At 38.3% G+C, this 27,496-nt stretch overlaps 1 protein-coding gene across 2 annotated transcripts in view; it reads left to right on the plus strand.

The window, feature by feature from the left end:
* Positions 1–27,496, plus strand: part of LOC146776281 (ATP-binding cassette sub-family C member 12-like) — a 1,395,717-nt gene that overhangs the window by 1,249,264 nt on the left and 118,957 nt on the right. For both annotated transcript variants that reach the window (XM_085639684.1, XM_085639683.1), the window contains exon 27: positions 2,519–2,678. In XM_085639684.1, the coding sequence (XP_085495810.1) occupies positions 2,519–2,678 (160 nt within the window). The remainder of the gene's footprint in view (positions 1–2,518; positions 2,679–27,496) is intronic.

Raw genomic sequence — 27,496 nt, forward strand, 5'->3', positions numbered from 1 at the left:
TGATGGGGCAAATTTTCTCCACATGTTCTGGGACTGTCCACGGGTGGGAGACTTTTGGCGGGAGGTGACGACTGCACTGCTGACTGTGGGTCCGGGGGTCTGCTTGCTGCATTGGTTCCCGCACACTGCCAAGACTAAGGTCACCAGCCGGTTCATTGACCTGGGGCTGGTCCTGGCCAAGCGGGAATTTACATCCCATTGGAAGACGAGGCAGGGGCCTAATCTCTTGCGCTGGAATAGGGAAATGGTGAAATGGGCAGGAAGCGAGGGGAACTATAGACTATGTCTGGCTCGGTGTAATGGAAGTGAGAAAACGCAAGAAATGGCCCGGGCATGGGTGGCACTCCTGGAACTGTTCAAACAACCAGCTGTAGACGACGAGGGGGATCCTGAGGAGGGGGATGTGGCATGGGACCCTTGAGACCTTTTTTTTCACGTTCATGGGAATGCAGGGCGAGGAGAGGACTCTGGACCCGCGATAAACAGCTTCCTCCTGTGCTCTTGATACATTCTCTGCTGTGCCCCGCGGGAGGGGAATCCGACAGGTGGTACGGGAGGCTTGTTTCCCACTTGACTGTATTAGACACTGGCGACATGCTTGGGAGGGTGGTTGCGGTGGGGGGTTCTGTTGGGGGAGTTTGACGGGGAGAGGGGTGGGGGGTCTTTTGATTGCGTCACACCATGGTAATGGATCACCCTTGTGGATGAACTACATTACAGCATAGATGCCTTATGTGAAGAGAGGTGTGCCATTATACTCAGTTTGGCGGGCTGGTCGTTATCCTACAGCCTGGCTTATCTGGGTGGCCAGGTAGCGGGCAGGGGGATTGAATGTGTTACCTTCTGAAATTCAATAAAAGTCTGTTTAAAAAAAAAAAAATGAGTCCCATTGAGCTTCATGTAGATCTGCGCGGAGAAACTACTTTCCCAGGCCTTAATAATCATGACCGAAGAATGGTGGACAGTGGCAGGACACCAGCTTGGTGGTACAGGTTTTCCATACACTCCCATGCTGCTGTTTAATTTTTCCCTAGTGGTCCTGCAGGTTTACCTGGATTGAACAGCAGCTTGTGGAGGCCCCAGGGTCGTGGGAAATCCTCCAGGATTCCTTTGCCTTATCTGGGAGTGCACATGTATTCCACAGGGCCTGCTGGACCCAAGGACTCTGGTAATCACAAGGATTACCTTTCCTGTCATGCTCATGCATACCCAGAGGATGCAATGTACTGCACATACATGTGCTTTCCCAGAATACTCTTTTGAAGCTCACGCACACCCCATAGAAAATAACCTTTGGAATTACCATTGTGGATTGATGGGATGATGGGAAAGGTCGTTTGCTATTTTAGGTTTCGGGATTTCCTGGGGATTCCGCTAGCCTACTGTATATACATGTCAAACCAGGGAGCTAATCCCAGGCAAAAGAGGTGGGCTAGCTGACTCTAGCCCAAAGTGATACCTATAGAGGGACCTAATGATATGTGTGATGATCATTGAAGGCCAGCTCTAATTCTGAAGATTACCTAGATTTTAACTTGTTATTCAAACACTATTACACAGTGTATAAGCATTAGAAAATATTTGAAGCATGAATTCAAAATGAAATCATTTTAATTAGATTTCATGTACTTTGTATGACAATTGGTAGAATTTTAAACACTACAATGTGGAGGTCATCTTGATGTTTTCAATACTGAGATATTATGAAAATTACTGTAGTATTTAACTTCTTATCATCGAGAGATATGATAATTTCTCCCATTACCTATATGTTTTGAGCCACCAAAATGGAACACTTCCACGTGGAGGTATTTACGTTATATAAATGTTTAGGTTCACGTGGACGTGGTTATACATTATATAAATGTTTAGGTTCACGTGGCTGCTAAATTTTCATTACTCACATCACAACTTTTGTCTTATCTGTTCAAGGTATACACCTACTTGGAAGGCACCAGATGCACAATGCCTTTGCATTACACTGATATACACTTGTGCCCACACTCAGTACATGTGGAGGTCCTATAATGCTTTTATTTTTTTTACATATTAATAACTTGACATGACTCCTAAAGCATCTCTGGGTTAGGTATTTACCAATGATTGTTAAGCATTTCAGTAAATTCAAGAATTATTTCAACAGAGAAGATGGCTAAGGGTCAAACATGCTTGATGACCAGAGATGGTAACTTCTTTACTATAAGACCTTGACTCTGACATACTTCCTAAAGATTAAAACAACTATCATTTTTCCAATGTCCTTCCATTATATATTGTTTCAATTTTGCCCCGTGTTTCTATTATGAGTTTTCTTTACATATTAACAATTTTTCTCATGCAAAACTTTAAAGTTATTGTGTGCTTTCTCTCATTCTCATGTACAAGGAATACTTCAAAGTCAAAATGTATACTGTATTAAGAAAACATTTGTATGTTTAGTACTTTGAGATTTATTTATGTTCACTGTTTTAAGCAATATTCATTGTATTCATCTCCTTTCCACACTGCTTTCTCTCAGGAAAGTCATCGCTTGGAGTGTCCCTTTTTCGTCTCGTGGAGCCTATCTCTGGCACCATCTTTATTGATGGTATTGATATCTGCACCCTGAATTTGGAAGATCTTCGATCAAGGTTGTCTATTATTCCCCAGGACCCTGTCTTATTTGTGGGGACCGTGAGGTACTTTTTGATTGCTTAATCAATAAATATATTTTTTGTTCGAACCACATGATGACATTAAAAATATTTTGATCATTATATTAAGACTTTATATTAGGTATTTTGACTTTAGGTTTTCTTTCCAACCAACACACCCATTTTAATAGGAGCTGAGCAAAGTAACAAAGTTCTGTTCGGCAATTATAAAGAGCTATGAGAAATTTCAAAAAATTCACGTTTGATATGATTTTGCAATGTGCCCTTCTGCGTTAAAATAATTAGCTTTGTGGAAGTACATCATAACTTATACTAAGTCAGTGAGCTGTGGAATATAAGAGTATATAATTAGCATAAAACATCTCACGTTCTACTGCACAACACCGATGTGTAAAAAAGATCTGTGAAAAATATAGACTTATGGATGAATACATTCACCAAAAAATGTAGTTTGTAAGACATGAGAAGTCTGATTCACACTAAGTCACACCTACAACAGCTCATGCACTGCATTGATTACATTTGTTGTCCCTCTTATTTGCTGCTTTCTAATTGGTTAGCGCATGCTCACTTCACTTCTTCTTCTCTACTGGAGCATGGACTAAGCACTGATTGATTCGGCGTATTGCTGTCCTTCCTCTCCTTACGCTGTGATTGAGACATTACTTTTATTTGTTTTATCTTCCTTGTGGTCCTTCTTGAACCTCTTGCTGTTTCTAGCTATGTTTTACTATGCCACGCAGACTTCAAAAATGCCCTTCTCTCCTTTGAAATGGATGTTTATTGTGACAACAGCTGTTATCTGCTTTTATTGTGATAACAGATGTTATCTGGTTCCAAATGTATTTTCACTAAAACTGGACATGACACAATTGCTTTCTCTATGGGCTGTATGATGGAACCATGCAACATGGTCAATACAACAAATGAATCATTACCGCGCATTACTTTACCACGCAAGTCGTTACTGCGACTTGCCTTAGGGAAGTGCTGGACTTTGGAATAGTGAAATTTACTACTCCAACTCCAGTCTGCACAACTGTAGGGAAAGTGTTGGAATTAAAATCCAACATCATCCAACATTGCTTTCCCTAAAGCAAGTCATTGTAAAGACTTGTGTGGTAAAGGAATGCATGTTAAAGACGCATTCTTTGTATTCACTGCATTGTAAAGGCACTACGGGGTTCCACCTGCATGGTATAGACTGTTTCCCTTCTCTATGTGATAGGATTTTTTGCCAAATGTCATATTTTTTTTCTTTTTCCCTCATGAGAACATTATCTGATTTGTTCAGAATCACATGTGTGTTGTGCCAAGACCTTAACAAGCTTTGGTAAAGCCAATAGGTGTTGCCTTTGAGACTATTGGCACTGCCAATGGCTTTGTTAAGGCTGTACAGCATTGGCTTGCCGACTTTGGCAATGGTTTGTAGCAATGCTGTATGGCAGAGTGGCAGCTGTGCAGCATGACTAAAAATAATTATTTAAAAAAAGGAATGCTTCCATCATATACATTTTATATACTATTTCTTTTTTAAAACAATCATATATGCTTTATTGAAAGAGTTATAAAAATGATATTAACATAAATATTTTGAATATTTGAGTTCTTATAATGAAGTTATGGGAGCTGCGATAGTCCTGCATACCCTCACGCACGTATTTCCGGGTAAGCGAAAGGTACGCGAATCTTTCTCAAATTATTTAGTTGTAAAAAATATATACATATAACTTTATATGATATATTATACCAAGAGATTTACATTCAAATTTGTAAATGTACTATATTTATAACTGGAATAAATATATATTATTGTTAAACATATTTTTTGGAATCACATCTGCAGCGCGGTGCATATGTGTCCAGTACGCGAATCCCATGTGACTTCAAAAGAAAGCATGAGTGCATGGGTAGTGTCTGTGTAAAAGAAAGAATGCAAGGGTAATGACTGTGTTTTGCTATTAGGGTAAAACTTGTATTTCAGAGAATGCATAAGTGCATGGGTCGTATCTACATGAAAGGATGACTTCCTGCTTGATTACATGACAACATAATGAAAATGTTGAAGTAGTCTAAAGGATCAACATTATTTATATTAGAAACAAATAATATATCATTAAACTTTACACATTTTTTCACGTTATGACTCATATTATATTTTGTAGTCTTACCTTTTAAATATATCAGATACATTACTCAGTAGAAATATTTTAGAGTATTGATGTAAACAGCATTAAAACTCTTCTCAAACTTGAACAGTACCTACTATAAATAATAAGAAGAAAAACTGTTATTTAATGATAATATATTACTGAAATTGTAAGATTACAACTTTAGCAACTCAACATAAATTTAGAATTAAATAACATTTTCAGATTCCCTTTTTTGCTGTTCTCAGATTCCACTTAACTTCACCAAACACAGTGATTTCAGTGTGGTATCATCATTAAACAGCGGGGGGAAAAACAATCTAATTGATTGTAGAAAAAAAATCATCATAAAGCATCGATTTCAATATGTGTACCTATGTGCTTTTCTATCTACACTTTAATTACTTGCTTCATCTACAATAAACTCTATTCTTTATCTCAAATACATTTGCCAAAATATAGACTCTCATTTACATCTGGTACAAAATAGACAACAAATATATAAACTATTTGCTTTTAAACAGAATTTTCCAAATGCAATATCAATTACCGCAAATAATAATCCAAACACTAATTATAAATACTAATAGTTTGCATTCCCGTTTGGTTTCTGTTTACATCTTCCCAAATGGCTGAATGCTGTACTCAAAACTTTGGCTTCAAAAATAACAAATATGAATTTTGTAATTCATAAGGCAATCTAGGTTTAAATTTAAAGTGGGCATCATTACAATGTGTTCATCCTTTATTACACTTCAAATACACAGTATGGTGTCCAGATGATGTAGTAGGTCCATCATGGAAAATAATAGCCACTGCTATAAAAGTTCTTCCTGAAATAGATATTTGACTTGCATTAAAAAATTTAATTTTCGTTTCCAATTTTCTTCCATTTTCTCTATAACGTTGAAGCATTAAATTTAGATATTTTCCAAATCTTTCTATATTTTATGTAGACAACATCTCTGATCTACAATGTGTTTTAATCAATGAGTTAAAAGGTACTGATTTGCAGTCTGGTATCGTCAAGTATATGAATCGTTCTGCTTGTATTTCAGTGATGGTAGTAAATGAACAATCTTCACATTTATGATTCCATCTGTAACTTAGTCCAGATACATTTTCAATCTGTATTCCTTCATGTTCTAACACTCGAAGCATAGGCATTAGAATTTGTTTTGCATCTTGTTGTACATTAAGAGTAAATGTCAATGAACCTGTACAGATATCCAAAAGATGCCGAACGTCAGAAGCAGTATGGATTTTACGTCTGTCAGTCACCAATTGTTGAAATACATGATGAAATAAAGAACAGAATCTTTTGTCATGATTTCCCATGATTTCACAATGAATCTATTCTAGATAAACCACAACATTCAGAATCACATTAGCATAGCAGTTGATACCTGAACTATTTTCCAACTAGTATCCTACAATCTCATCAAAAGTTTCCATTTTCTTTTTCTTTACGACTTCAAGTTTCTCTTCATTTGTTTTCTTTTTTTGAACCTCAATTCCATCTTTGATATATTTCCATTTTGGACAGACTATACATTTCCCACATATGGGATATTCACCTACATCAGGAGCATAAAGTCTTCTTAAACGATTCTACCCTTTTACACAATTTGGTTCAGCACTAAACTTTTTCTCATCAAGATCTATCAAGTACAAACCAGACAATGTTCTTACTTGAAATAATGCAACATATGCCCTTCCCTCTTTGAACACTGTACTTCCGATATTTACAAAAGCATTGTCTATACTTAAACTTTGAGATTTATGAATAGTTACTGCATAGGCTAAGGACAGAGGAAACTTTTTTCTGCGAACATACAAATCTTTTACAAGTAAAAAACGTACAACACAACACCCAATTTGTCCTACCTCTTTAATCTGATCAAAGTTTATTATCAAAAATTCTATTCCATCTCTGTTCTGAAATTTTAACAAAAAAATCAATTTTCCCATTGCTCCATTTACTAAACAATCTTCTACATTCAAATTACGTCGTAAAATTACCCAACAGTTTATACATACATTTAAAGTCTTTTCTCAGCCTGCAGTTTTAGATCCAAAGAATGCAATTTAGCCTGTAGTTTGACTGTGAGAAGGATAGTCACTCCCTGGTGTTCAATTTGATCAATAGCTTAAATTTCCACTATTTCCTGTTTCTCCAGTTTAAAAAGTTCCTGATTAAATGTGGAACACTCTTGCAGTGTAGGCATTAGGGAAACTATAGACTTGTTTTCTCCAAGCTTATTGTAAATTATTTCAGCCACTGTGTTTCCAGTTGTAAACAAGTTCTTTAGTAGCTGACTTTCTAAAACTTGTTTCCCATGTTTCCTCAAGACACCAATTCTTTTATCTTGAAGAATATTTCCATAATCTTCAGCACTAGCTTGTCACATATTCTTAATAAGTTCTTTATATTCAAAATGTAACCAAATGTTCAAAATGTCAGTCCTTCCCAAAGATTTCCTAGTGTCTTTATGGACAAGTGTTTTAAAAACTGGTAGTCCATTTACTAGAGTAAGTTGTAGTAAATCTCTGAACACAATTAAATGTTTTTAAAATCTGTCGCATTCTTAAATGTACAAAGGTAAGCATTAAAATTGAGACCATGCTCACCTCATCAATGATTAAAAGTTTCAATTTCTTCAGTACTTTTGCGACTTCATAACAAGCTTCTCCAGATAGTTTCTGATGTTCCAATTTCTTATCATGTTCAACAGGTAGCATAAATAATTGATGTAAAGTAATTCCTTTAATGTTTGCTGCTAATCCAGTTGGAGCTGTTACAATACAAGAGAAATGTGAATCTGTAGTTTTCTGTAGATAACTGGTGAAAACATTAATTAAGAAACTTTTTCCTGTTCCAGCTTGACTGCTAATGTACATTAGAATAGGTTTAAATGATGAACATTGGTATTCTTTTTTTCATGTAGTAAACCATGTTGTATCTGTTCTTTCACTTGTAGATATATTTCTTTCTGTTCAATATTTAGTTGTTCTAAGTTTTCCAATAGAGTAATATATTGTTGTGCTTGTTGCATTGCAGTTTCTACCTCATTCATGGCTATTGCTGCTTCATTTTCGACAATTGGTTGTCCCAGTGGATCTTGACTTAATGGAATAGAACTTTGACTGTCTTGAGAACTGTCTCTAGATATTTCAGCTGCAATAGTACTTTCTTGTTCAATCTTCTCATTTAACATTTGTAGATATGTAGGGAAAATTGTGCACTGAATGGTATCTTTACATGCATTAAAAGAGTCTTCATAGCAGTCCGTTTCACTACGCCAAGGCATAAACATTTGTAGTGCTAAATAGAAAACTTCCCTCTTATCTGAACTTTCGCAGCTGATTTTTCTGTGGTTAATAAGATTTCCTTTGGCATATTTTAACAAACATCCATCATATCCAATAACTGCATATGTTTCTTCTTTTATATTTTCTTTAACTTTTCTTTTAAAGCTGTAATGTTGAAGTATTTCATACAGACATAGATTTTCGAGATGTGGACTCCTTTTGGTTAGAGTATGTATCCAACGTATTAGTTTTAACAATATCAATATTTTCTGGCTTATTCACTGCTAAGTATTCGATTTCTTGTAATGTTTTCAATACTCTACTTTATGTGGCAGCAAGACCTAGACTTACCCAAATGATTCCTCTTGACTTTGAATATAAACTCACAGAGCTCAAGTGATCGGAACATTCATAGAATCCAATCTCTCAATGGGAAAGCATTTTCAAGCTAAAGCTGTACGATTTCTTACTAAGACTCTTTTCTTATAAAATTTCTTCCCACATTTCTTTCACCTCTGTCTTTTCAGATTTGGTTATATATGACGTAACATAGCGAGCAACAGCAATTCAATTATCTGCAACATATTGAATATCCATACTTGCATTCCACATTTTCCACATCACTGGATTGTAGTCATTAATATACTTTAAATCTACTGTTCTTTTTAAGTTGTATGTGTTCTTCGAAGATTTCCGAGTTATTGTGTGCCTTACTGCTAACAAAAAACTATTTACTCTTCCTTTAGAAATTATTGAATGTGGAAATCTAAAATGAAATTTTGTATAGAAATTACCCTTTAGACTTGTCTTTTCGTCTGCAGTATTTTCCACATCAATGACTTTGAAATTGTAAAACTTGTTGTCTCAAGCTTTTTTCTCCTCCTTCTCTTGGAATGGCACAGGTAGCATACTGTTTGATGTAAGAAAAAACACTCATCAGTATCAGTTTCAAATTATGGAGCATTCTTGTTAGCATGTGTATATGAGGAGCACCTCTGGCTTGGTACTCCATTCTCCAAAAGCAATCTATTACCTCTCCAAGAGGTGGTACATTTGTATTGCAGATAAATTACATCATAGCTTGAGACCTATGATTAAAATACCTGCAGACATTTATATACAGGATCCAATGAACAGAGTTCTCCAGCTGTCTTCAATTCAATGTTTTTAACTTTTGAATTTGCTTCTCATAGAAATTCAAGTAAATTGTTCCACGCATATTCAGCACAGCTAAGTGTTACAAACCATGTAGGAGTACCTAAGTTTCATAACATACATTTAAGTCCTCTGTGACGACAATACCAATATTCATTGGTACCTCGTTGACACGCCATCAAATTAATTAACTGAGATTCTAAATATTCATCTCTTTGTTGAACTTTGTCCATGAATTTCTTAGCACAAACATGTGGAAGTTAAACTTCTATTTTTAATACGTGGTTCACTGCATATGAAAGTGCAGACAAATCACTTACAAATGGAAGATGAAATATATATGGAATACACTGTTGAAATCTTGGATCTTCAGAGTACAATCTTGTTGAGCGGTGTTCTGACGCTGGAATCTGTACAGTTCGCTCATCAAATCGTCCACCTTCTCCAGTGGGGAATAACTGCGTAAAACAACAAGCTTCTACCTTTTTTCATACACTCAGGGGAGTTCCCTTTGCTTTCTGCATTTAAAATAATTCAATACTGTTTACTATCAATTCTTTTGAATGTAGAGGATGTATAGTGTAATGTTCATAATTCTGTTCACTCCTGGACTTGTCCACTTTTTCTATGTGGCCACTGGAAATTTCTGTTTTATCTTCTAAACATATTTCTTGTTCATCAACATTTACAGTCTTATAATAAATATTATTCTGTACTAGATATAATCTATCCTTTTGAAGTTTAACATCTACAAACTCTTGCCATATTTTTTTACTCTTCGTTGGAACACCATTAACTAGAATAATTACTGCCTCATTTTCCTCCCTGTCTACACCAACAGTTTCAATATCTTTCTTAAAAACTCTTAATTTAAGACCTCTTTGTAAATCTCTTGGTGTTAGCTTACCTGTTTTAGGCTCCATACGAACTATAGCCTGAAACTGGTGTACAAATTGAAAAAGGATGGACTGACATGCATTTAAATCTGCTAGTTCCTGAGGAATAGCTACCAACTTGAAGTTGTTATGTACTGCTCTAGCTGGCATTTTGTTCTCTTTTAATTTGTTGTAAAAGTATTTCCAAATAACTTGATTAGCAGCCAACTCAAACTGACCTTCTACAAACAAATAAGCACCAAATTGTTGCCACTTATCATTGTTTTCCTTTTCACTTTTTAACATATTATTTTTATTCAGTTTCATGGTTCATTACAAAACTTCAATCAACAATTGAACACATATAGCTAGCCATAGCCTTCTAAAACATAGTACAGTCATATACATTATTCATTTCGCACTCAGTAGGTAAGTTCCCAGCTCATCACCTTCACCGCTAAATAAGTGTAGGAATGTCCACATTTTAACATCCAGGATTCAGGTCTCCATAGTCTATTTACCCAAATCATCTTATGTTCATTGCACGTATAGCTCTTTACAATATGTTTTATTTTAGGGGTGTTTCTCCTCTATAGCATACAGCTCACCCTCCTTCTACCCCTCTATCATACCTACATGTGTTGGCTTCCCTTATGTGTTTATTTCTGTGTTATCGGGGTCAACTTGGCACTCAGCCAGGTAGCTCCGCAGCGGGTCCCATATGTCATGCGGTCTGGGTGTGATTGGCATTAGCTCCGCGAGTGTGAGGAGTTGATCTTGGCAATATGTGAGATCTTGTATCCATTCCTTAAATTGAGGTGCTCTTCCCCTCCCCCATCTGCATGCTTATCTATGCTTAGCCAAGAGTTGTCCCAGCAATACATATTTTCTAACTCAAGTCTCTATCTCCGCTGTGTACCCTAGCAGTGCTGTCAGAGGGGTGTCTGGGATAGGGGAGCCCATCATCTGCTCTAGGGACTCCAAAACCTGTCACCAATATCCCCAAACAGGTTCACACTCCCATGCCTGATGTCAAAATCCTGCTCCTTCCCTGTTACATCTATTACAGCGGTCATTATCTCGGAGCTGGAATCGGTGGAGTCTAGTTGGGGTGAAATATAAGCAATGTAAATATTTAAAGTGTGTGATTCTTAACCTGCAGTTTGCTTGCAGCAATATGCCCATTTGTTGTCACCAATATGAATTCCCAATAGCTCCTCCCAGTGAACTTGCGAGCTCAGTTTTTGGTCAGGACTGTTTGCCTGGGTCGTGCGATAGAGCATGTAGACCACATGCAGAGGTGTAGGATTTTGCCACAGAGTGTGTAGTGGAGCCAGCATTGCAGGCTCAGTGGGAAAATAATGGGTAGCCTTTTTAATGTCTTGTTGCATTCGTATATATAGAAACAGTTCCATTGGGGTGGGCTGGCGGCCCCGGAAAAAGTCTTCCAGAGTACAGAAATTTCAATTTTCATACATGTCTTTCCATTTCAGTTTCTCGATCTTTCGAAGCATTTGTCGGCAGCCCGTCTGATGTGTTACCGGGAGCTCTGGGTGATGCTGTATCTTTAGCAGCAGGGAGTACAGCACGGGTGCTTGCAGCCGCTGAGCGATTTTTTTACCAGGCTATGTTTGTGCAGTCAACTGTCGTCAGGTCTTTACCTCTCAGTTACTTAGTGGAGCCCAGGAATGCTGTGATTGGGACGGGAGACATGTATCCCTGCTCCACAGCTAGGTCTGGCATATACGGAGCTGGGCGTATCCAAACCGCTGCAAATTGCACCTGTGCTCATTGAAAGTAGAGTTTCCATATCAGGTGCCTCAAATCCCCCCTAGCAAAGGGCTGAGTCTAAAGCTCCCATTTCATCCTGGGTTGCCTCCCTCCCCATGTCAATTGAATCAATTGGGTCTTCAGAGTTTTAAAGAAGTGTCTGCTGGGCGCATATGGAATATTAATGAACAGGTAAAGTAGTTTCAGGAGCAGTACCATCTTTATTAGGGAGATCCGTCCTGCCATCGACAGGGGCATAGAGATCCATCTTGTGATGGATTCCGTTAGGGCTTCCAGTGTTCGCCCGTAGTTACTGCGCATCAGCTCCACCTTGTCCCTAGCTATTGTAATCCCTAGATACTTAACATCTGCGTCTAACCATTTTAACTGGTAATCGGGGGTAAATTGCTGGACAGCCTAAGTGAGGGGGAAAAGTTTGGATTTTTGCCAGTTAATGTTTATTCCCAAGAGTATTCCAAAGTGTAGAAGCTCCCTGAGTATCAGATTAAGGGTAATTTTGGGTTCCCGCAGTTACAATGTTATATCGTCTGCATGCAGAGACACTAAAATGTATCTGGTTGGATACTGCAGTGCATATTCCTTATGATGCCGTCAGAGCTTGGCTGCCAGCGGTTCCACAGTTAGCGTAATAGTAAAGGTGGTAGCAGGCATCCCTGCCTCGTTCCCCTGGTGATTGGAAAATGGGAGGAGCACACTCCATTAATCAGAATTGTGGCCTGCAGTTGGTTATACAGCAGTTGAACCCAAGGTAGAAGGGGGTGGGAAACCCATGCGACGAAGCACACTCAAAACGTAATCCCAGTTGAGGGAATCAAATGCCTTAATGGCATCTAAAAACACCACCACTGCCTGGTCTATATCTTGCATTAAGGCAAACAGGGTGCGAAGATTATTAGACGTCGCTCACCGGGTACAAATCCTTATTGATCAGGCAGGACTATTACATTCATGAGTAAGCTCAGCCGGTTCGCCAGTACTTTTGCTAATAATTTCGCATCCAAATTTATCAACGATAAGGGCCTGTATGAATCGCAAATCTCTTCTGGTTTTCCAGGCATTTGTATTGATATTATAAGTAGCTCCCATAGCGTTTTCTGTAGAACTCCTATCTCTAGGGCCTCCTCATGTAGTTTTTTCAGTATTGACACTAAACCTTCGCTATATGCCTTGTAAAATTCTGTAGTGAGGCCGTCACGGCCTAGAGCTTTATTGTAACCCGGATCACCTCTTCCTCTAGTTCGGCACAGAGAAATTCCCTTTGACCATCCCCTAACAAAGCCAATGCTGTGCCTTCAAAATATGGCTCAAATGGTATGGGGTGGGTCCTCTGTGTGATGTACAAAGCGGCATAAAAGTTATGGAAGGAATTCATAATATCTGTCGTATCCTTACATGTTCTACCTTCTGGGTCTATTATCTCTAATATTGTATTGGAGAATTACAGTTTGCGGATTAATTCTGTAAGTGCCTTACCTGGCCTTTCCCCCTCTCCATATCTTCAGGCCTTGTGGTATTTTCCTCGGAAGAGGCATTCTCTATCGAGTGTGGTGTGAATATCTCTCAATATTCCCCCCCTTTAGCAATGCACACCTGTCATATAGTGACTTTAAAAGCCTCCTATACCTTGGCCTGTGTGGGAACCATATCCATATTTTGCTTTAAGAATTATGTGATTTCTTGTTGCAGTTTTACCCTAAATGGGGTGTCTAAAAGAGCGTGAGGTGGCAGCCGCCAGGATTAGTATGGTACTGTTGTGCATGGGGGGTCAGTTGCATTACCACGGGGGAGTGATCAGAGTATGTGCAGGCTAAGTGGGCCGCGCATGTCAACCAAGACCACACCCCTCTAGAGATCAGCCAGTAGTCTATTGTCGACCACAAGGAGTATGCTGTGAAATAACATGTGCCTTCTCGGTTAGTGTGATGGAGGGTATGCCATGCATCTATCAATGCATGTGCTATGATTATATCTCCCATCTGGCGTTGGGCACTGATGTAGTGATGGGCCTGAGGGTGCGATCTGTCCATCCCAGGATTTAATGCTATGTAAAATCTCCCCCATATGATTTGGGCAGATCCTATGTCAATTATTTTCCCCCATAGTATTCTAAAAAATTCAGGGCCATCACTATTAGGTCCACACAGCTCACCATGGTTAGTGATTGTGACACCAGTCTACCCTACATGAGGCAGTATCGTCCCTGCCGTTCTTGCACTTCACCCAAGGCCACGTACGGAACTCCTTTTTAATCAGGATTGCTGTTCCACATGCATATGTGGAATAGGCGGCAAAGCTCCGGTGTGCTGCCCATCGGGATGCAAACGTGGTCGGGCAGAAAGTCCCACATGTGTCTCTTGGAGCATAGTACAGTGTATATTATGCCTATCCAGATAGGCTAAAATGTGTCGTATCTTGCGCGGTTTGCCCATGCCTCGGACACTCCATGTCATGAAACTATAGCTGGGTGGGTCAGGATGTTTCATCATTTCTATTTATGTTCACTAACTTAAAATGGATGTCTCTTCTGAGTTTCACCATACTGAGTACTATCAGCATTCTTTGAACAGTTATTATGACTTTTGCAACTATAAGCATCATTTTCCCCTCACTTCCCCCTCCCACATGAGCAACCCAAACTTGCTGTGATAAACATTCCCCCCTTCACGCCCCCCCAGTAGCATCTTGACTACACAATCACAACCATCTTTACCTGTGCCACAGGGTTGACTATGCATGGTTCGGGCCGCTTTCCCTCTTTGCTGGTGTTCCACCACCCTTAAGGGGCTCCTGGCTTTTCCAGAAGAGGTCAGACAGCACAGGCCCTCCATGCGCAGCACGGCCAAACCCCAGCACCACGCATCAGAGTCCATATCATCTGCAGCATTTTAGCCTCTTCTGTCTTACAGTGGACAGCAAGATAACAATGAAAAAAGGAAAAAGGAAAAAGGGATAAGGGGTTGAATCATATAGAAAAAAAGAAACATTTAAACAAAGATAATCAGTCTGTATGAGGGATGTCCCTCCGGGGTGTCGCAAGTGGGCACAACGGTGTTGCCTCGATGGTCTGAGGGTGCCCGGGACTGGCTCTGGAGTCCTTGTTCTGTACCTAGTCTCTCCTGTATGCAGCAATTTGTTTAGCAGGTCTCGTACTTTGTCCAGACCTGTCGCTGTTCTCGATCTTCAAATATTTGGTTCCACGCTCACTTTACTCTTATCAGTTAATCTGTCTCTGACATCACGGAGGGCGATCTCGAGCGTCTTCCAGATGGTTTGGTCTGGGGGGATTGTCTGATCGGGGCTTTTAGATAGTCCGCAACTTGTTGAGGATTCGTGAAAAAATGCTGTTTCCCCTGGTGTGTTATGCGTAGGCACGCTGGATATAGCATGACATATGTAATGTTTGCTTGTAGTAATTTCTTTTTAAATGGCATGAATTTCTTGCGAACCTCCTGTATGGCCATGGTAAAGTCTGGGTATATAGCTATAGTTGAGCCTTCGAAGGAGATCTGTCTCTACTCTCTTGCTAGTCTTAAGGCGGTATCGCAATCTCAGTAATATAGTAGCCTGGCGATAATTGGCCTTGGTGGGGTTCCAGGTGGAGGGTGGCCAGTGAGTTAACGATGCACTCTTTCCATTATAAACATCAATGAGAACTCTATTTTTCAAAGATAGTTGCTACGAGACGTTATACAAATTCCTCCATCTTCCTAGTATTAGTGCATTCCGCCACGCCTAGTATCCTGATGTTATTGCACCTCAATCTCAATTCTAAATCTTCAATTTTGGCTGCTATAACTTTCAATAATCGGTCCATGTTCAGCAACTGTTCTTTTCGGGCTCTGTCTGTATCTTCAAGTTCAGAGATGTGGTGTTCTGCTTCCCTGATGCACCCATCATGTTGATCGAGCTTATGAGTGATGAAGTCCATTTGCACACTCATACCATCCATTTTGGATTCAATGGAGTTAAGGCTTGCTTTCATGGTGATTAGTAGCTCTTTTAGGTCCTGTACTGAGGTTTGACCTTCTACAGGTGGGCTTTTAGCCATACTGTCCTCCTGCTTGCTGTTCTGTCCTCACACCGTCTTTTTGGCTTCAAACTGCAACTTAGCTTGCTTGCCTTCCCTCTTTCTCATGGTGTGGTTTTGTTGCAGCACCATGCTACTGCTGTACTGTGCGTATGGGGTTGCATCGTTATGTTTAGTTATCTGCACCTCTCTGCTTCCCAGTCTAGGAATGGGGGGAGGGGAACCTCCTTGCTAGGTCTAGTGCCACCTTTGGAAATGCAGTTCCTTGTCATGATGCTCCTGCTGCGCTGTGAGCCATGCATAGGCCTAGGTACTTTCCCCTTCACTATACGTCCAAGTACTTATTCCCCCCCTCCTCTTTAGGATTCTTCCTGTTGGAAGTGTCACTTTGCGGTGCCTGTGTGCGTTTTAATTGGGCGCAGTGTTGTCTAATGTGGTTTAAGGGGTGCGCCATCTGTAGTCGGGTCGCATATGATGGGGCCTAATCGCACTCTGCAGCGCACGTCGTAGTCTATTGCTTTCTGTGCTTCATGCCACCTCCTTGAGGGGAGCTCAATGTTCAGAGGGCTTCTATGGTGCCTTTTAGGCTTTTCGCGGGGAGGGGGGGCAGCAGTGGCCCTTACTGTTTATCCACACTGTCTGTCACTTTTCTTCAGCCGCGATGCCCCAAGCAGCCATACCACGGCCGCCCGCAGCTACTTGCACAGCGCCGCCATTCTCCTTCTTCCATACAGCCGCTGGTCTCTACTTGGGTGTGTCTCACTCCCTCTCATCAGAGATCGGCCACAGAATTATCGCTGGTACAACTGCCAGTGTGGTGCTCATGTCCAGTGTCGTCCGCCCTCCGTTTAGCGAGCTGATTTTATTGGCACAGCTCCAGCTCGGCAGCCGCCATTTTAGGCTAGCTGCATACTTGCGTTCTCTCACCATTCAGCATTTCTTTTTATCTGCTGCACTCTTCCAGCTGCTCAACGGGCATTTCACTTTCACTGCCGCTTCTTGTAATCGCTCAATTCAGACGAATGGTGCAGGATAGAGGTGTTTAGTCTTCCTGGGGGGCAATAGCCTTTCATAAGTGCAGCCATCTTGCTCGTGGGCCCTCTAGCGCCCTCCAGTTTTTAAATATAAATCAACATTCCAAGTTTGATTTCTATAGTGAGTGCATTGATAACAAATACAAACATAGTTTGTTTTTTCAGATGAAACTGTCTTAAACTTTGTAATTGCTTCTGTAAACTGGTTAATACTAATATCTTCCACCTCTTCTTCAACACCTACACTTACCAAGCTCTCACTTTCTCTACTTTTTCTTTTGTTTTTGTCCTTCATAAACCTCATTGCTTTATCCAAATGTTCTTATTCGCTTTAATACAAATATAAATAATTTTTGTTTCAATTCAAAAGCAGTATCTACTACACTTTCAATGTGTTGCTTCTCCTTATACACTGCTGATCTTCTTTTATGCTTTTTACAATCTTTTAATAAATTTTGAATTACTCTACTTCAAAACATTCGTACACGCATGTGTTCTTTTTCCAAAAATGAATGTTTTTTTCCATTACATCTCTTTATTTGCGTTGCTTGTGCTTTGTTTTAAATATTTCCTTTTTGCTTTCATTACTATTTAATCTTTCCTTACTGTTTCAGTACTATTTAATCTTCAATTACTTAAAGTGTTTTAATACATTGTTTAGTACTCTTACCAGAACAGACTTTATCCTCAGTAACATTTTGGTCTTTTTCAAGTTCATTATTTTTATTTTTATGTAAGTACTTATTTTCTTTGTTCTCTTCTCTTTTCATGTTTTCTTGCCATCTTCAATTTATAATCCAAACAAAATAATTTTCTAAAAAACAAAGAATAGTTTGTTACATCAATTAACAATTTTAAATTTATTACATCTCAATATTGATAATAAACAGTAAGCATTTAATTACAATTACATTCCTATTCTATTTATAACAAATACAAAAAGAAAAGTATATAAACAAGCAAGACAACTGCAGAAAGGGAAGAAAAGGTGCTGACAGAGAAAGAAAGGGACAGAAAAAAAGAAAGGTTGAGAAACAGCAAAAAGAAATACACAAACAACAACATGGCTACTGAAAACTGTGAGAAATGCAGAAAGAGACAACAGAGGTGCAGAATGAGACAAGAGAGAAAGAAGCAAGAAGCAAGAAAGTTACAAAAAGAAGCAGGAACATTACAAAAACATACAACATAACATAACATGTGTATTTGTAAAGCGCACGTTCACACCAGCAACGGGGCATCTTGGTGCTGAAATAACAGATGTATATGCAGAATGATAGAAAAGAACAGTTAAAACAGACAGGAGAGGTGCAAAAAATGAGTAAACATGTGCAAAAAAGGGGCAAAAGGAATGCATAAAGAGCCAAGAGAGGTGCACAAACAAGCACTATAGGTGCACAAAGAGGAAAGAACAATAATGAAAGAGGCAAAAGGAATGCTAAAAGAAGCAACAGAGGTGCAGAAAAAGGTAAGACTGTGGGACATAGAGGCAAAGAATTACAGAACAAAGTAACAGAAATGGAGAAACAAATAAAATATATACAGAAAGAACCAAGAGAGCTGCCCAAATTGATAAGAGAGGTACCAAAAGAGGTAAAAGAAGATGCAGAAAGACTTAAGAAATGTGCAAAACAGGCAAGAAAGGTGCACAAACAGATGAGAGAGGTAGAGAAAGAGGAAATCCTGGTGTAGATAGACAGAGGGTTGCACAAAGAAGCAAAAGAGGAGCTAAAGAAAACTAGAGAAGTGCAGAACGAATCAGCAGAACTACACAAAGAGACAAAATAAACAAAAGCGAAGCAGCAGAGGTGCAGAAACAGTGAAGAGAAGTCCAGAAAGAACCAAGAGAACTCCAGAAATGCAAAACAGCAATCTTTGCAATGTTACTATTATAAGTCTCACCATATTATATAAAACATGCAAATATGTGTCTCTACCTGCCATAACACATAATAGAAACATACAAATACATACATATATATATTCACTGAAAAAACCATAGGTTTCACACATGTTATAGTTAGCTGGACATTTCACTCGTAAAAAACCAATGAAATTCCCCCGTTATAGTTAGTTCAGCTAACTATAACTCGTGCGCCCGCAATCCACTGCTGATGATGTCACATATTACATCACTCATGACATGGTCAGTGACATCACTCATAACATCACTGATGACATCTCAAATGACATCACTGATGACATCACTGATGATGTCATCCAGTGAATATGTGTTTCTGACCAATTTTAATATGTTTAATATATATAGGGAAAGGCCTGTTGAAGAATGAGTGTGTGTATAAGTGTGTGAATGGATGATTTTCTAGGTGCGTAACTGACTCTTTAAGTGAGTCATTAAATGTATCTTATTTCAGACTAGTGACTAAACTGTGTGAATGTCTGTATGTGTCTGTTGGTGTATAAGTGGCTGCATGGTTTTGTAAATAGCTATATGAGTGACTATATGGGTTATTGATTGGTTGTCTAAGTATCTGTGTGGGTGCCTAAGTGTTTGTGTGGGTAGGGTGTGTGTAACTCTATGCATAAATGTGTGAGTGGGTGATTCTATGGGTGCATGATTTTAAGAGTGCATCTGTGATGGACTGTATGGTTGAGTGAGTGTATGTATGGGTGTGTTAGGGATTGAATGTATATCTCAGTAGTACATTTGTGACTAACTACATATGTAAAAGGCAGTATATGTGCGTGTAACAGTATATAAATGAGTAGATATGAGAGAGTTTGATTGTGAAAGTGACTGTATGGATGAGTGTGTGCTTGTATGAATGATTCTATAAGAGGGTAAGAATGTGGTACTTTTTTTATGACTAAGTTTACTTGAGTGTGTATAACCACATAGGTGAGTAAATGGGAGTGTGATTATTTGCATGATTGAGTAGGTCTGAGAGTACCTCTATGCATGATTGGTAGTGTGTAAGTGTCTATATAGGTGTATAAATGAATATGATACAGTTGTATGGAGTGACTGTAAGTATGACTGACTGTACAGGTGAATGAGTGCAGGTGTATGTAGACCTAAGAGTTAATAAGTGGGTATGTAGCTCTTGGTATTGCAGTATGTATGGTTTTCAGAATGGAACTCTTAAATTTTGAGTCGGTGTATCAAAGTTTATATTAGGGTGTGAGAAGATGTGCTAATTTTTCACATGGCTGACATCATCAGTGATGTCATTTGAGATGTCATCAGTGATGTCATGAGTGATGTCACTGACCATGTCATGAGTGATGTAATATGTGACGTCATCAGCAGTGGATTGCGGGCGCGCGAGTTATAGTTAGCTGAACTAACTATAACGGGGGAATTTCATTGGTTTTTTACGAGTGAAATGTCCAGCTAACTATAACATTTGTGAAACCTATGGTTTTTTCAGTGAATTTGCAAGGTTTTTTAAATGCTAATTCCTAACTATAAAGTGTGTGAAACCTATGGTTTTTTCAGTGAATTTGCAAGGTTTTTTAAATGCTAATTGCTAACTATAACGTGTGTGAAACCTATGGTTTTTTCAGTGAATTTCAAAGGTTTTTAAATGCTAATTTTTTATTTTTTTATTATATTTTTTATATATTTCTTTTTCAAAAATTTCCCTATGTATACATTTATAAATTATCTGTTTCCTTTAATTTTGTGTGGGTCATTTTTTTTTTAACTTTGATTTTGGATAAAGTTGAACAGCATAGTTAATATCTTCTATTAAGTTATGTCCACTTTATTTTTTTTTTTCTATAAATTCTTAGGGTGTGCGCCCAGAGCGCGCACCTAGTACGTTTGTGTACGTTTTTCATGTATGCAGGCGTACGTTATCTACGTACGCATACATACGTTTTAGTGCGCACTCGCAGCGCGCACCCAGTACGCATGCCTACGTACGCATGCGTGCGTCGTACGTGCTTCACGCGCTACACTCGCGTATACGCGTAGAGTACGCGCGCTGACGTTCGCGCATGCGCGCGTGCTGCGTATGCGCGTTACGTACGCGCATAATACTTATGCGCATGCGCGCGTACGCGTTCGCACATGCGTAATTGCACCGTGCGCGCTCGGAGCTTGCTCCGTGCATGCACCTCGGGTTATGTGATTAATAAAACAACACTTTTAATTGGTTTTCATTACTTTCAGTTTCATATTGTTTCAACACCACACCCAATCCCCTCATGGCAAGTCATGTGATCAAGAAACATAACTTTTCATTGGTTCAAAGTACTTTCAGTTCCAGATTCTTCCAAAACCACACCCACTACCCTCATTATTAGTTCTGATTCCCTTGGAGAAGGAGCTACTCTGTTTTTGTGAGACAATGGCAGAGCACCAGCCACCTTCTGAGAGTGAGCAGGACACTCTTGAGAGACAGAGGCAGAGGAAGCAGAAAGACTCCTTTATATGGCAGTTTTTCACTTTTCCTGAGGGACAAAAGAAGGTGAATGCACCAAAGGTCACCTGCACACTGTGTCAGCGCACCTTGTCATGTGGGAATGCTAATAAGAAGTACTCTTTTAGAATTCACACTATGATGAGGCACGTTGAGGCAATGCATCCTGTGACTTTTTGTCAAGCTTCTGGAGCAAACCCTCCACCTGCTCAGCTGACGACATCTGCAGCAGCTCAGCCGAGCACATCTTCAGCAGCTCAGGCGAGCACTTCTTCTGCAATGGTGCCTTCACCTTCTAACACACCTCTGGATATTCGTCCTTGTTTTGGGAGGATGAGTACACGGTGCATGGATTGTGGTTTTCTTATTTCTATGGGTGAGACCAGTATTGATCTCATTCAGAGGAAATTTGAGGAGCACCCTTGCACTAGGCCATAGTTTTCTTTTTTTTTTTCGTTTTTCTCTTCCTCTGTCCCTACATTAACTCAAGGGCTCTTTTTAGAGCCACCTAAAATCAAAACACAAAAACTTGTTTTTTGAATCTATTTGCCTTTTTTTTTTTTGGGTGCGCGCACCCAATGACATTTAAAAAAAAATAATTCATTTTTCTTACCTTCAGGGACTCCCTGACAAAGAGAGTGGAGTGGCAAAGTAATTAAAAAAGACATGGTGTACATTTCACACATGAAGGGAAGAGAGTCTTCCTATTAAACTTTAAACTCTGCATCAGTACTTACCTATAGGTACCCTAAACCTATCAAAAAAGATAATAGCTCATTTTAGTGCTGCATTTGAATTGGCTGTATTTACAAGGAGAGGAAAAGACACACAGAGTGGCTTATCCTCTCCTTGTAAATATGGAAAAGCAGCCTGCGCCAATAGTACGTCAAGAAAAGTGACGTAGTGGTGGTGCAGGTGGCTTGTAAATGTGCCCCAGAGATGTTAAGGAAATTAAGTGTAAAACAGACAAACCGAGAGTGACAGATACAGAGACAGAGAGCAAACAACTGAGAAGGAGTAAGGCAGTTAAAAAGACTAAGACGTATGGATACAGAGAAAGAAACATGTATGAAAAATTAGTGATGGAGATAGTAAAGGTAGGGGAGTAGTAGAGAAGGAGTCAGGGAGTTACAAAAGAGTAGTAAAGCAGGAAGAGAGAGTGAGAAGAGAAATGAGAAAAGCAGAGTAAGGAGAGGTGAAGAAAAGGAAGCATGAAACGAAAGCAGTGACACATACAGATATGTTCAACTTACCTGACCATCAAAATAAATAATTTAGAATTAAATGTTTTTATTTAATTGCAAAGAAAACTGAATTACATCTTCTAAATTTTCTTTCTAGTTCTGAAAAAAAGAAAACATGTATTAATATTCAACAATACACTTTATTAAACAGTACATGTTTTTTCATATTTAGCAAAGCAATTTTTTGCCCTTTTTTGCTGTTTTCAGAATGTTTTGATTTTCACTGAAAATAGTGAAATCAATTGTATTCATCATTTAACAGCGGGCAAAAAAAAAACAATCTGAAAGATTGTTTAAAAAAGCCCCAAATGTATCCTCACTAAAACATACCTTAATAGAAATGTCAAAAATACCTTTTAAGAACAATAACAATTTTCAAGAAATAACGTCTGTAAACCTTGTTGCAAAAGAACATTTTCCAAAATAATATCTGTCAAAGAAGTCCACAATTGTTTGTTTTACCTTTCCTTGAGGCCAAATGGTAAGTTTAAAATCCCTTTTGAGTGAAATATCCAATTGTAATCCTTTTAAATTTTAATAATGCTTTCTTCCGATGATGATGTTAGTATTTAAAATTTGGGTTTCAGAAAAATTAAGTAACAATTGGGTAAATCATAAGGCAAACGTTGCTTGAAAATCAATTGAGAATCATTACACAGTGTCCATCCTTTTTCACATTTAAGATAAACTGTGTAATGACCAGAAGTTATAGAAGGACCATGATGAAAAATTATTGCAACTGCTACAAATTTTTTTCCAGATATAGATAATTGGTTGCCAACAAACTTCTTTAGTAAAGTTTCCAATTTTGTTCCATCAGCTCTACAACGTTGTACCATTAAAATTACATACCGTCCATATTTCTTTAAAAATAACGTTGATAACATTTCAGATTTACATTTAGAACATTCCATGTTGTGATTAGCATCTTTAACTAATTTACTAAAAGTCACTGTTTTACTTTCTGGTAATGGTAAATATATGAACCTTTCAGAATCTACATTACTACTGCTTGTGTTCATACAGTTATCACAACAATGTTCCCATGTATAAGAGACACCAAACATATTTTCTACTTCTACTCATTCATCTTCCAATAACATCAGGATATACATCAAGAATTCCTGTGCATCTTGCTGGTCATTTTGTGTAAACTGTGTACATCCAGAACATACATCTAAAAGATTTCTAACATCAGAAGCACTTTCTATTTTATTTTTATCATTACTCAGCTTCTCATAAAGGAGACTCAGCAAAGAACAGAATCTTTTTTCATGATTTAGTATTATCTGCTCTTGCAAAGTTTCAAGATAAAATACAACATTCAGCACTACATTTGCGTAGCAGTTGACACCAGAGCTATTTTCAAAATGACAACCAACAACTTCTTCCACACTATCCTTTTTCTTTTTGCTTGCAGTCCCATCACTATCTTTTTGTTTTCTCTTCTGTACATCCTCATTACAGATATCCTCAAATCTCCTTTTCCGACAAACAACACGTTTTTCAAACACAGGATACTGACCTAAATGAGGAGCATAGCTTCTTCTTAATCTATTATACTCCTTTACACAGTTTGCATCAGCACTTACTTTTGAGTCATCAAAGTCTATCATGAATAAACCAGATAATTTTTTCACGCGTGACAAAGCAACATATGCCATACCTTCTTTGAACACAGTAGACCCAATGTTTACAAAAGCACTATCAACAGTTAATCCTTGAGACTTGTGAATAGTTACAGCATATGCTAGAGAAATCGGAAACTGCTTCCTACGTACATATAAGTCTTTCACTTGCAAAAAACGAACTGAACAACGACTAATCACTTTAACCTCTTCAATCTGATCAAATTTTATTTTTAAGAATTCAATTCCATCTTTTTTCTGGTACTTTACAAAACCCACAACTTTACCCATAGCTCCATTCCCTAAACCTTTTTCTACATCCAAATTGCGTCTTAAAATTACTCTACAGTTCATACACACATAAAGATTCTTTTCCAAACCAGCTGTTTTTGAAATGTTTTTTTCCAGAGAATCCAATTTAGTAACCAATTTGCCTGTCAATATAATAGTTATTCGTTCATGTTGAATTTTATCCACAGCTTCCAGTTTTATGATCTCTTCATTTTCCAATTTCAAAAGTTCTTGATTGAATACAGAGCATTCATGTAGTGTTGGCATTAAGCAGATTACAGTATTTTTTTCAGCAATTTTCTTGTATATTTTCTCTGGAACTATTTCTTCTGTTGTAAACAAATTACTCAGCAATCGACTCTGTAATGCTTTTCTGCCATGTTCTGTGAGTAGTCCAATTCTTATATCTTTCAGAATACTTGCATAGTTCTCATCATTGGCTTGCCTCATATTGGTAATGAGTTCCTTATACTCAAAATATGTCCAAATATTTACATTGCCTATACTTCCTAACGACTTTTTCGTGTCTTCATGTGTAGGAATATGGAATACCGGTTGTCCTTTAACTGGAGTAAGTTGCAAAAGATCCCCAAAAACTATGACGTGTTTTCCTCCAAATAACACGTCATACTCTGTCTTCAGAATTTGCTGCATTCTTAAATGCACAAAGGCAAGCATTAAGTTTGATACCATGCTTACCTCATCAATAATGAGTACTTTCAATTTCTTCAATACTCTTGAAACTTCCAAGCATGCTTCTCCTGCTAGTTTGTGGTACTGTATTTTATTCTCATGCTCTACTGGTAACATTAGCAAACGATGTAATGTAACTCCTTTTATGTTATACGCTGCTAACCCAGTTGGAGCAGTAACAACACAAGACAAAATGGAATCCATTTTCTTCTGTAGGTAGCTTCTAATTACATTAATTAAGAAACTTTTTCCAGTTCCTGCTTGTCCACTTACATACATTCTCATTGGTTCGAAAGATGTGCATGAGCACTCTTTCTTTTCATGTAGTAATCCGTGATCAATTGTTTTCCTGACTTCTTCATAAATTTGTTTTTGTTCTTCATTCAGTTGCTGCTCCAAATATGTTAAGTCTACATTTTCCTGAGCTTGATTCATAGCTGTTTCTACTTCATTCATGGCTATTGCTGCTTCATTTTCTAGGATTGGTTGTCCTAGAGGATCTTGACTAAATGTCCCAGAACTTTGACTGTCTTGAGAACTGTCTCTAGCTACTTCAGCTGCAATTGTTGCTTCTTGTTCAATTTCTTCATTTAACATTTGAACATAAGTTGAGAAAGCACTGCATTCTATGCTGTCTTTGCTAGCATTGAAGGAATCTTCATAACTCTGGAATTCTCCAAGTAGTTCATCCTCTGAACGCCATGGTTTAAACAGCTGCAAAAGTGCCAAGTAGTAAAATTCCTTTTTGTCAGGAGTGTCGCAACTCAGCTTCCGGTGATTAATCAAACTTCCTTTTGTTTGCTTCACCAAACATCCTTCCTCACCACTGACTTTATATTTTCCATTGTTGATATCTTCTGTGGCATTCTGTTTAAAAATGAAGTTCTGCAGCACTTCATAGAGACACATGTTCTCAAGGTGATGACTTCTTTGTGGGTAATATGTGTCCAACATGTTTGTTCTTAAAATGTCTGTACTTTCTGGTTCGAACTCTGCTAAATACTCAATTTATCGAATAGATTTCAGTACCCGATTTCGCATTCCTGCAAGGCCTAAACTTACCCAAATTATTCTTCTGGATTTCGAGTACAGGCTTGCAGATGATAACCTATCTGAGCATTCGTAGGATCCAATTTCTCGATGCGATAACATCTTTAAACTGAAACTGTATAGCTTCTTACTGACAGTCTTCTCGTGAGAAATCTGTTCCCACATTTCCTTCAATTCCATTTTCTCAGATTTAGTGATGTAAGATGTGACATACCGAGCAACAGCAATAGAATTGTCAGCCACATACTGTATATCCATGTTAGCATTCCACATGGATAAAATGACTGGGTTGTAGTCATTTATATATTTTGACTCTTCTTTTCTTCTTAGGTTGTAGGTATTCTTAGGCGATTTTCTTGTAATAGTATGTCGCACATCTGACATAAAACTGTTTACTCTTCCTTTTGAAAGAACAGGTCGTGGAAATCCAAATCGATATTTTGTGTAGAATTTATCTTTACTCTTGTACTTTCGTCGACAGTATTTTCCACACCGATGACTTTGGAAACGTAAAACTTTCTCTTTTAAGTTTTTCTCTTCTGTGTTTTAGGTATAGCACATGTTGCATATCCTTCAATGAAAGATAAAACTGCTTCATCAGCATCTGTTCCAAATTTTGGGGCATCCTTGATCCACAACAGCATATGAATGTGTGGAGCACATCTTGCTTGGTACTCTTTTCTCCAAAAGAAATCCACAACTTCTCCAAGAGGTGGATTTTTTTTATTGCAGATGAAGGACATCATAGCCTCAAATCTATGATTGAAATATCTGCAAACATTAACCGGGTCTAATGAGCACAATTCTCCTGCTGTCTTGTATTGGATGTTTTCAATATTTGAATTTGCCTCTCGAAGAAAATCCAGAAGATCATCCCAAGCGTACTCAGCACAGCTTAGGGTAAGGAACCATGTAGGAGTTCCTAAATTTCGTAACATACACTTCAATTCTCCATGGCGTCGGTACCAATATTCATTAGTTCCACGCTGACAAGCCATCAAATTGATCAATTGAGATTCCAAATGATCATCTCGCTGTTGCACTTTGTTGAGAAAGTCCTTTGCTGACACATTATGTAGATGTACTCCAGTTTTTAAAATGTGATTTACTGCATAAGATAGTGCAGACAAGTCACTTTCAAATAAAAGATGGAACAAATAAGGAATACTTTGACGAAATCTGGGATCTTCTGCATATAATCTTG

The sequence above is a fragment of the Triturus cristatus genome, chromosome 12 (assembly GCF_964204655.1).
Source record: "Triturus cristatus chromosome 12, aTriCri1.1, whole genome shotgun sequence".
Taxonomy (NCBI): Eukaryota; Metazoa; Chordata; class Amphibia; order Caudata; family Salamandridae; genus Triturus; species Triturus cristatus.